General features: G+C 38.7%; 1 protein-coding gene across 4 annotated transcripts in view; it reads right to left on the bottom strand.

The window, feature by feature from the left end:
* MPP7 (MAGUK p55 scaffold protein 7) overlaps nucleotides 1–12167 on the bottom strand; it is a 261176-nt gene that overhangs the window by 3697 nt on the left and 245312 nt on the right. For 3 of the 4 annotated variants that reach the window (XM_082385972.1, XM_082385971.1, XM_082385973.1), the window contains 3 exons: nucleotides 2923–3016; nucleotides 1832–1940; nucleotides 604–747 (listed from right to left, as the gene is read on the bottom strand). In XM_082385972.1, coding sequence (XP_082242098.1) covers nucleotides 604–747; nucleotides 1832–1940; nucleotides 2923–3016 — 347 coding nt within the window. The remainder of the gene's footprint in view (nucleotides 1–603; nucleotides 748–1831; nucleotides 1941–2922; nucleotides 3017–12167) is intronic. The other variant, XM_082385970.1, reaches the window with a different exon arrangement.

Genomic DNA, 12167 nt, shown 5'->3' with positions numbered 1-12167 from the left:
GCCATTAAATTTCTCTGCTTTTTATTTTTGATCCTAAAGTAGAATACATCGTCTTAAGGTTAAAAACAAAAAACAATGAAAGGCCCTGCCAGAGTCATTCTAGTCATTAACAAACCACAGCTGCCATTTCTAATAACAGTCAAAGGAAATACAAATACAGATTGAATAATACAAGTCTACTTGTCCTACACCCAAAATGATGCTTTTTCTTTCACTATGCTAAATATGATGTTGATAGAAACAGACAAGGCAAATTATTAAATCTTCATCTAGACTACTAATGAGTAATAGTAACTGACTTTGGTATTTTTCCCTTTAAAAATAAAGGCTAGTTGAAAACTTAGTGGTCTAACTTTTTACATGTGCCTTCAAAAAGTTTATAAGTATACATAATAGCATACAAAATAGTTTTGAGTCAGTGTAACATGAAGATCATTCAGTCACAGTGCAATCACTAAATGCGTGCACCCAAATACAGCTCTGTCTCGCGTGGGTGTTTGGATCCCACCTTCATCTACTGTAGTCTCCCTAATACAGTCACTATGGCACATATGACTTTTAAGTCCTGCTTGTGTACTTTCAGTAAAGCACCCTCACACTCACCGTAAAGGGCTTTGCAGCACCTTGGTCATCTCTGCTTGAAATAATCTTTGCATTTTTTCTTGTCTCCCTCAAACGCTCTATTGATGGAGGCTTTATAAATATCACATAGGGCTTAAATTCTAGTGTCCTTAAGTGCTTCACTGTCTGCAATGAAGAAAATAAGTTTTCTTACATTTCTTCATAATGTCATGAGTAAGTTTTATAACAAAACTGAATTTTCTTTCTAAGGAGAAAATTCCTTAAAATTATTTCCTAATTAAGGGTAGCAGGTCTTTCAATATATTGTTATTCAATCAGTTATTGACAATTAAATGTAATAGACACCTCTAAAAAGATGGAGAATGTAACATGTTGTTAAAAATGCTTTGAAATATGCCATAATTAATATTGAAGAGAAGCAGCTAAAAATACCAGAAAATGAGTTTTTAGATCTAATACCCAAAAGATGCTATGAGTTAACTTTCTTTACAGGAAAGTCTTCCAACCGTCCTGTTTAAGCCTCTTCCTGATCTCAGGCTGAGGTATCCCTCCTCTTCCATTCTGCCCTTCAGAGTCCCCTACAAAGGGCAAGCCCCCTGCTTTTCACGAAGCTCGTCGGCAGTGCCCCTGGGTAACGAGGAGAATGCTGTGGGCTGCGTCTCTGCTGGGGGTCTGTGGGGAGACAGGGAAGCGAACTGCTTCGCCCACTGGCACTCAGTCCACGTGACGTGAGCTCCCAGGGTGCCAGGCAAGTTCTACCTGGCGACTCGTACCTGGTGCAGTTCCTGTGAGATGCCCGCGGCTCCTGCCGGGCAGTTTACACTTCTAGGATATTTACAGAACCAAAATCAATGAAAGAGGACTGAGAACCAAAATGTCCATTGTCAAAAATTATGAACACTTATAACAGTGCATACATGAAATACATTATGCATATAATGCAACATATTTTTAAATACAAGATACATAGAAGAAATATCTAAGAGACATTATACTTGGCAAACACTGAATCTAAATAAGAGTTACAAACACAGATGCCGAGGTTTCCCTGACCCCTGTTTCCTAATAACAACATGGGCTTTTTTTTCAGCAGAAACTTCTCAACTTACATTTAAATGCTTTTGTCACCTTAGGAAAGCCACCTATATGCCAAAAGTGAGTAGATTTCAGATTTACCCCACACTGAAATGCTCAAATGTGGTAGATTACACGGGCTAGAAGGGTGTTGAATAGGTCACTGTTCACTTACATGAGGCTGAACGTCCAACAAACAAACTTTGTTTTTAGCTAGGACAGACCGAACTGAGTCTATACTTGTGCCGTAATAGTTGTTTTTATATTCACCATATTCAATAAACCTGTAGAAATCAGAATCATTTGTGAATTATATATACATACATATGGCAGACATAATTCATATATAAAAGATGTTTTTGCTGAACATGTAATTTTTTAAACTGTTTTAAATAAAATAACTAGGTCCAAGTACTCCAGAATGTCAATTTTAAAAAATCTTCTATTTTATTTTTTCAAATCAGTAACACTTGCTTGTATTACACTTAAGCAGAAAAAAAGTACTTTAGTCCAGCAGGACTCTAATGTTTTCCATCACCTCTTTTTCAGAACTAATGCAATGCAATAAAACAGTGAATAAGCCAAACAATAAAAACTACTGAAATTTCACTGCACACGAAAGAACAACCAAGCTCAGCTTTAGAACTCGAGGAGGACCGGCTGGTGGCTAATGCGAGCAGGACAGCTGAGAACGTGCCAACACGAAAAAAGCATTTCGATGTCTCAATAAAATCCCACAATCCCGCATTAGAACACACATTGCTCCCTGATACCCTAAAATATCCATGCTTCAGCAAATGGAAAACCGGGGGCTAGGAGACCTAGCGCTTGCTAGAGGATATGGTACAAGCAAGATGATTAACATTATTTCGGTTTTTTGAAGAGCCAATGAGAGAGGGAGGTACGTGGAAAAGACTGGAACTAGGGATCTATTACACAGTTATTAGTTACTAAAATAAAGTTCTATCTAAATTCTACGTTAAGATTCAATTACTGGGGTAGGACGATCTCACAATAATACACTAGCAAAATAATCCCGACACATTCAATTTACCAGATACACAACAGCTCTAGGTTATTAAAAAATTACAAGCAAAGATGGGTAATAACCACGAATTGAATTATCTTTTTATCAGTTTCAAATATTATTATAAAAATGAAAATTCATTTCAAATGGAAGGGAGCCCTCAGTTGTCTACAATTAGACATATGGGCACATGTTTAAAAACAATAGTTCCACAAAGATTCTAAAAGAAGTCCACATACTTGTTATTTTGTACATCGGTCTCAAACAAATGCTTGGAAATGAAGACATATTCAACACCATCACTCTCCTGGCTTCTTCTTGGTCTGGTGGTGTCTGTGATTTAATTAAAAAGAGTTCAGAAACGTCTGCATCAGCCACCCTAAGGAAAATACTAAAAAAGAAATGATCATATATTTGATTAAAGGACTTTTCTTAAACAAGATTTTAAAACTTAAAAAGCAAATTAGCTAATAAAACATAGGAATCCCATTAATTCAGTCTTTCCACTGATATTAAAGTTATATTGATTTGAAGATGGATTCAAAATTAAATTGCATTATGTGTATGCTATTAATTATTCTGAAGGGGCTTTAATATGTTAATTAAACAAAAATGGTATTTCAACCCTTGAGGAAAAACTCCTTTCTTTTGCAAATAATATGCTTATTATCATCATTTATTGATTCGTTATTCATTGTAAGCAAGTCTACTGCCCACTAGGTTGAAAAGTAAACTCTAAAATTATTTTACTATTTTCTGCACAGGGCACATGGTGTATGCCATCAATGCTTTGTTTTCCCAATCAAAGTCAAAGACTTCTATGTGCTATTCATTCCTCCTTTGCAAAATCATAAACATCTTCTTGAAATACAAGTGAACTTCTAAACTTTCAGCAATTTTGCCTAATTATTTGCTACTGAATTATAATGGAGCAGAAAATACAGTGTTAACTTTAAAAACAAAACCCTCAGGAACTGCAGCGCTGATCTGGCACGTGAAAAACTGACTACAGTCCATCCTTCCTGCTGATTACAACTAAAACCTCTGGACCCAAAACATCTATTTTTGTTTTGAGCACTTCGAAAATAAAAAAAGCAGGTAGACTGTGGAAGAGAGTCAACCGCCCTGGGGAAGGGTTTAACTTTTATTTCCTTTAAGCTTTGCCCTAGGGGTGGGCTCATTCACAGAGCAGCATGGAGGAATGTGTGTCTAAATTCCAAGAGAAGCCCTGACTTTCTGGTGAAAAGGACCAGGAAAATAACGCCCCTGTGAGCTGAAGAGTGTGCAGGGAATCCAGGAAGGGAGAGAGCTGGAGAAGGAAATACTCTAACTCTGTGCACAAACCAACACTAGCCTAAGAATAACCCCTAAGCTGTACACATGCAGCCCAGACGCAAACCAGCATAGCAAAGTTTTAAGAAGTGAATTAAGATTAGCATACACAAGTCTCAGCCTAATCCGTGAGTAGTGGAAGTACAGAACACACCCAAACCAATGGAGAGAAGGCTTAGAGAAGCTGAGCTGAGATCTGCACTATGCACACAAGTTGCAAACTAATCCCTGAACTACACATGACAGGGGAGACCCAAACCAACACAGCAAAAGTTTACAGAACTTAAGCGAGATTTAAACCATAACTTGCAGAAAATGAGGTAAAACTTACAGTCTAAACATAAACTAGTCGGTTACTTGCTAAAATAAAACATCACCGTTCTCCAGAATATTGTAACAGGACCTGGGGTCAACAGAACGTTGCGTTCGTAATATCCGGGATGCAGTGTTCTATTATTCAACAGAAAAGAACCGAGAAAAGGAGGAGCTTCAAGATGGCGGAAGAGTAAGACGCGGAGATCACCTTCCTCTCCACAGATACGTTAGAAATACATCTACATGTGGAACAACCCCTACAGAACACCCACTGAACGCTGGCAGAAGACGTCAGACCTCCCAAAAGGCAAGAAAATCCCCACGTACCTGGGTAGGGCAAAAGAAAAAAGAAATAACAGAGACAAAAGAATAGGAACGGGACCTGCACCTCTGGAGGGAGCTGTGAAGTAGGAAAGGTTTCCACACACTAGGAGCCCCTTCGTGGGCAGAGACTGCGGGTGGCAGAGGGGGGAAGCTTCGGAGCTGCGGAGGAGAGCGCAGCCACAGGGGTGCGTAGGGCAAAGCAGAGAGATTCCCGCACGGAGGATCGGTGCTGACCAGCACTCACCAGCCCGAGAGGCTTGTCTGTTCACCCGCCGGGGCGGGCGGGACTGGGAGCTGAGGCTCGGGCTTCGGTGCTAGCCGGGAGGGAGTCCGGGAAAAAGTCTGCAGCTGCCGAAGAGGCAAGAGACGTTTTTTTGCCTCTTTGTTTAGCGGTGCGCGAGGAGAGGGGATTCAGAGCGCAGCCTAAACGAACTCCAGAGACGGGCAGGAGACGCTAAGGCTGCCGCCACCGCCACCAAGAAGCCTGTGTGCGAGCACAGGTCGCTCTCCACACCTCCCCTTCCGGGAGCCGGTGCAGCCCGCCACGGCCAGGCTCCTGTGATCCGGGGACAACTTCCCCGGGAGAACGCACGGCGCACCTCGGGCTGCTGCAACGTCACGACGCCTCTGACGCCGCAGGCTCGCCCTGCCTCCTCCGTACCCCTCCCTCCCCCGGCCTGAGTGAGCCAGAGCCCCCGAAGCAGCTGCTCCTTTAACCCCGTCCTGTGTGTGCAAAGAACAGACGCCCTCAGGCGACCTACATGCAGAGGCAGGGCCAAATCCAAAGCTGAACCCCGGGAGCTGTGCAAACAAAGAAGAGAAAGGGAAATTTCTCCCAGCAGCCTCAGGAGCAGCGGATTAAAGCTCCACAAACAACTTGATGTGCCTGCATCTGTGGAATACCTGAATAGGCAACGAATCATCCCAAATTCAGGAGGTGGGCTTTGGGAGCAAGATATATTATTTTTTCCCCTTTTCCTCTTTTTGTGAGTGTGTATGTGTATGCTTCTGTGTGAGATTTGTCTGTACAGCTTTGCTTTTACCATTTGTCCTAGGGTTCTGTCCATTTTTTTTTTTAACTTAAAAAAATTTTTTTTCTTAATAATTTCTTATTTGCATAACTTTATTTTATTTTACTTTATTTTATCTTCTTCTTTCTTTTTTTTCTCCCTTTTATTCTGAGCCGTATGGAGGACAGGCTCTTGGTGCTACAGCCAGGCATCAGGGCTGTGCGTCTGAGGTGGGAGAGCCAAGCTCAGGACACTGGTCCACAAGAGACCTCCCAGCTCCACGTAATATCAAACAGTGAAAAACTCCCAGAGATCTCCATCTCAATGCCAAGACCCAGCTCCACTCAACGAACAGCAAGCTACAGTGCAGGACACTCTATGCCAAACAACTAGCAAGACAGGACCACAGCCCCATCCATTAGCAGAGAGGCTGCCTAAAATCATAATAAGGTCACAGACACCCCAAAACACACCACAGGACGTGGTCCTGCCCAGGAGAAAGACAAGATCCAGACTCATCCACCAGAATACAGGCACTAGTCCCCTCCACCAGGAATCCTACACAACTCACTGAACCAACCTTAGCCACTGGGACACCAAAAACAATGGAAACTATGAACCTGCAGCCTGCGAAAAGGAGACCCCAAACACAGTACGTTAAGCAAAGTGAGAAGACAGAGAAACACACAGCAGATGAAGGAGCAAGGCAAAAACCCACCAGACCTAACAAATGAAGAGGAAATAGGAAGTCTACCTGAAAAAGAATTCAGAATAATGAGAGTAAAGATGATCCAGTATCTTGAAAATAGAATGGAGAAAATACAAGAAACGTTTAACAAGGACCTAGAAGAACTAAAGAGCAAACAAACAGAGATGAACAACACAATAAAAGAAATTTAAAATTCTCTAGAAGGGATCAATAGCAGAATAACTGAGGCAGAAGAACGGATAAGTGACCTGGAAGATAAAATAGTGGAAATAACTACCACAGAGCAGAATAAAGAAAAAAGAATGAAAAGATTTGAGGACAGTCTCAGAGACCTCTGGGACAACATTAAACGCACCAACATTCGAATTATAGGGGTCCCAGAAGAAGAAGAGAAAAAGAAAGGGACTGAGAAAATATTTGAAGAGATTATAGTTGAAAACTTCCCTAATATGGGAAAGGAAATAGTTACTCAAGTCCAGGAAGCACAGAGAGTCCCATACAGGATAAATCCAAGGAGAAACACGCCAAGACACATATTAATCAAACTATCAAAAACGAAATACAAAGAACAAATATTAAGAGCAGCAAGGGAAAAACAACAAGGAACACATAAGGGAATCCCCATAAGGTTAACAGCTGATCTTTCAGCAGAAACTCTGCAAGCCAGAAGGGAGTGGCAGGACATATTTAAAGTGATGAAAGAGAAAAACCTACAACCAAGATTACTCTACCCAGCAAGGATCTCATTCAGATTTGACGTAGAAATTAAAAGCTTTACAGACAAGCAAAAGCTAAGAGAATTCAGCACCACCAAACCAGCTCTACAACAAATGCTAATGGAACTTCTCTAAGCAGGAATCACAGGAGAAGGAAAAGACCTACAATAACAAACCCAAAACAATTAAGAAAATTGGAATAGAAACATACATATCAATAATTACCTTGAATGTAAATGGATTAAATGCCCGAACCAAAAGACATAGACTGGATGAATGGATACAAAAACAAGACCCGTATATATGCTGTCTACAAGAGACCCACTTCAGACCCAGGTACACATACAGACTGAAAGTGAGGGGATGGAAAAAGATATCCCATGCAAATGGAAATCAAAAGAAAGCTGGAGTAGCAATTCTCATATCAGACAAAATGGACTTTAAAACAAAGACTATTACAAGAGACAAAGAAGGACACTACCTAATGATCAAGGGACCAATCCAATAAGAAGATATAACAATTGTAAATATTTATGCACCCAACATAGGAACACCTCAATACATAAGGCAAATACTAACAGCCATAAAAGGGGAAATCGACAGTAACACAATCATAGTAGGGAACTTTAACACACCACTTTCACCAATGGACAGATCATCCAAAATGAAAATAAATAAGGAAACACAAGCTTTAAACGATACATTAAACAAGATGGGCTTAATTGATATTTAAAGGACATTCCATCCAAAAACAACAGAATAAACATTCTTCTCAAGTGCTCATGGAACATTCTCCAAGATAGATCATATCTTGGGTCACAAATCAAGCCTTGGTAAATTTAAGAAAATTGAAATCATATCAAGTATCTTTTCTGACCACAACGCTATGAGACTAGATGTCAATTACAGGAAAAAATCTGAAAGAAATACAAACACATGGAGGCTAAACAACGCACTACTTAATAACCAAGAGATCACTGGAGAAATCAAAGAAGAAATAAAAAAATACCTAGAAACAAATGACAATTAAAACACAACGACCCAAAACCTATGGGATGCAGCAAAAGCAGTTATAAGAGGGAAGTTTATAGCTATACAAGCCTACCTTAAGAAACAAGAAACATCTCAAATAAACAACTTAACCTTACACCTAAAGCAATTAGAGAAAGGAGAACAAAAAAACCCCAAAGTTAGCAGAAGGAAAGAAATCATAAAGATCAGATCAGAAATAAATGAAAAAGAAATGAAGGAAACGATAGCAAAGATCAATAAAACTAAAAGCTGGTTCTTTAAGAAGATAAACAAAATTGATAAACCATTAGCCAGACTTATCAAGAAAAAAGGGAGAAGACTCAAATCAATAGAAATGAAAAAGGAGAAGCAACAACTGACACTGCAGAAATACAAAGGGATCATGAGAGATTACTATAAGCAACCATATGCCAATAAAACGGACATCCTGGAGGAAATGGACAAATTCTTAGAAATGCACAACCTTCTGAGACTGAACCAGGAAGAAATAGAAAATATGAAGAGATCAATCACAAGCACTGAAATTGAAACTGTGATTAAAAATCTTCCAACAAACAAAAGCCCAGGACCAGATGGCTTCACAGGCGAATTCTATCAAACATTTAGATAAGAGCTAACACCTATCCTTCTCAAACTCTTCCAAAATATAGCAGAGGGAGGAACACTCCCAAACTCATTCTACGAGGCCACCATCACCCTGATACCAAAACCAGACAAAGATGTCACAAAGAAAGAAAACTACAGGGCAATATCACTGATGAACACAGATGCAAAAATCCTCAACAAAATACTAGCAAACAGAATCCAACAGCACATTAAAAGGATCATACACTACGATCAAGTGGGGTTTATCCCAGGAATGCAAGGATTCTTCAATATACGCAAATCAATCAACGTGATACACCATATTAACAAACTGGAGGAGAAAAACCATATGATCATCTCAATAGATGCAGAGAAAGCTTTTGACAAAATTCAACACCCATTTATGATAAAAATCCTCTAGAAAGTAGGCATAGAGGGAACTTTCCTCAACATAATAAAGGCCATGTATGACAAACCCACAGCTGACATCATCCTCAATGGTGAAAAACTGAAACCATTTCCACTAAGATCAGGAACAAGACAAGGTTGCCCACTCTCACCACTATTATTCAACATAGTTTTGGAAGTTTTAGACACAGCAATCAGAGAAGAGAAAGAAATAAAAGGGATCCAGATTGGAAAAGAAGAAGTAAAGATGTCACTGTTTGCAGATGACATGATACTATACATAGAGAATCCTAAAGATGCTACCAGAAGACTACTAGAGCTAATCAATGAATTTGGTAAAGTAGCAGGATACAAAATTAATGCACAGAAATCTCTTGCATTCCTATACAATAATGATGAAAAATCTGAAAGTGAAATTAAGAAAACACTCCCATTTACCATTGCAACAAAAAGAATAAAACACCTAGGAATAAACCTACCTAAGGAGACAAAAGACCTGTATGCAGAAAATTATAAGACACTGATGAAAGAAATTAAAGATGATACAAATAGATGGAGAGATATACCATGTTCTTGAATTGGAAGAATCAATATTGTGAAAATAACTATACTACCCAAAGCAATCTACAGATTCAATGCAATCCCTATCAAACTACCACTGGCATTTTTCACTGAACTAGAACAAAAAATTTCACAATTTGTATGGAAACACAAAATACCCTGAATAGCCAAAGCAATCTTGAGGAAGAAAAACAGAGCTGGAGGAATCAGGCTCCTGGACTTCAGACTATATCACAAAGCTACAGTAATCAAGACAGTATGGTACTGGCATAAAAACAGAAATATAGATCAATGGAACAGGACAGAAAGCCCAGAGATAAACTCATGCACATATGGTCACCCTATCTTTGATAAAGGAGGCAAGAATGTAATGTAGAAAAGACAGCCTCTTCAATAAGTGGTGCTGAGAAAACTGGACAGCTACATGTAAAAGAATGAAATTAGAGCACTCTCTAACACCATACATAAAAATAAACTCAAAATGGATTAAAGACCTAAATGTAAGCCAGACACTATAAAACTCTTAGAGGAAAACATAGGCAGAACACTCTATGACATAAATCACAGCAAGATCCTTTTTGACCCACTTTCTAGAGAAATGGAAATAAAAACAAATGGGACCTAATGAAACTTAAAAGCTTTTGCACAGCAAAGGAAACCATAAACAAGACGAAAAGATAACCCTCAGAATGGGAGAAAATATTTGCAAAGGAAGCAAGTGACAAGGGATTAATCTCCAAAATATACAAGCAGCTCATGCAGCTCAATATCAAAGAAACAAACAACCTAATCCAAAAATGGGCAGAAGACCTAAATAGACATTTCTCCAAAGAAGATATACAGATTGCCAACAAACACATGAAAGGATGCTCAACATCACTAATCATTAGAGAAATGCAAATCAAAACTACAATGAGGTATCACCTCACACCGGTCAGAATGGCCATCATCAAAAAATCTACAAACAATAAATGCTGGAGAGGGTGTGGAGAAAAGGGAACCCTCTTGCATTGTTGGTGGGAATGTAAATTGATACAGCCACTATGGAGAACAGTATGGAGGTTCCTTAAAAAACTAAAAATTGAATTACCATATGACCCAGCAATCCCACTACTGGGTATATACCTTGAGAAAACCATAATTCAAAAAGAAACATGTACCACAATGTTCATTGCAGCTCTATTTACAATAGCCAGGACATTAGGAATCAACCTAAGCGTCCACCAACAGATGCATGGATAAAGAAGATGTGGCACAGATATACAATGGAATATTACTCAGCCATAAAAAGAAACGAAATTGAGTTTTTTGTAGTGAGGTGGATGGACCTAGAGTCTGTCATACAGAGTGAAGTAAGTCAGAAAGAGAAAAACAAATACTGTATCCTAACACATATATGGAATCTAAAAAAAAAAAAAAAAAATGGTTCTGACAAACCTAGGGGCAGGACAGGAATAAAGATGCAGACATAGAGAATGGACTTGAGGACATGGGGAGGGGGAAGGGTAAGCTGGGGTGAAGTGAGAGAGTGGCATGGACATATATACACTACCAAATGTAAAACAGATAGCTAGTGGGAAGTAGCCACATAGCACAGGGAGATCAGCTCGGTGCTTTGCGACCACCTAGAGGGGTGGGATAGGCAGGGTGGGAGGGAGGCTCAAGAGGGAGGGGATATGGGGATATATGTATACATATAGCTGATTCACTTTGTTAGACAGCAGAAACTAACACACCATTGTAGTGCAATTATATTCCAATAAAGATGTTAAAAAAAAAAGAAAAAGATATCAGACTTGTGATTATCAGAAGTGGTGGGAGGGTTTGGAGGTAGGTAGGGGGGCAGGATGAAGGTGGTCAAAAGGGACAAACTTCCAGTAATAAGATAAATAAGTATTGGACATGTAATGTACACCATGATGATTATAGTTAACATTGATGCATTGTATATTTGAAAGTTGATAAGAGAATGGATCCTAAAATTTCTCATCACAAGGAAAAAAACTTTTCTGTCTTTTTTTTCTTTGGTATCTATATGAGATGATTCATTAACTCAACTTATGTTGGTGATCACTGTGCAATATATGTAAGTGAAGACCTTATGCTGTACACCTTAAATTTATGCAGTGTTATAATATCAGTTATATCTCAATAAAACTGAAAGACAAAAAATATAATTTTAACAGAAAAAAAATTAACAAAATAGAAAAAAAAGACAATAAAGAAAAACAAACAAAATTTTAAAATCTAATTACACTGATCAAGAAAAAAATAGAAAATCACCTATATAAAGAATGAAAAAGGGGTTATTACCACAGAGCCTATGGATATTAAAAAGGATAAGAGAATATTATGTTCTATTTAATGCCAACATATTTGATAATTTAGATGAAATGGGCAAATTTCTTGAAAAATACAATGAATCAAAATTGAAATAAGAGGAGACAAAAAAATCTAAATATCTCTGCATCTACTACATAAATCAAATTTAT

Source organism: Balaenoptera borealis (genome assembly GCF_965194805.1).
Source record: "Balaenoptera borealis genome assembly, chromosome: 3".
NCBI lineage: Eukaryota > Metazoa > Chordata > Mammalia > Artiodactyla > Balaenopteridae > Balaenoptera > Balaenoptera borealis.
This window is presented reverse-complemented; position numbering and strand designations above follow the sequence as displayed.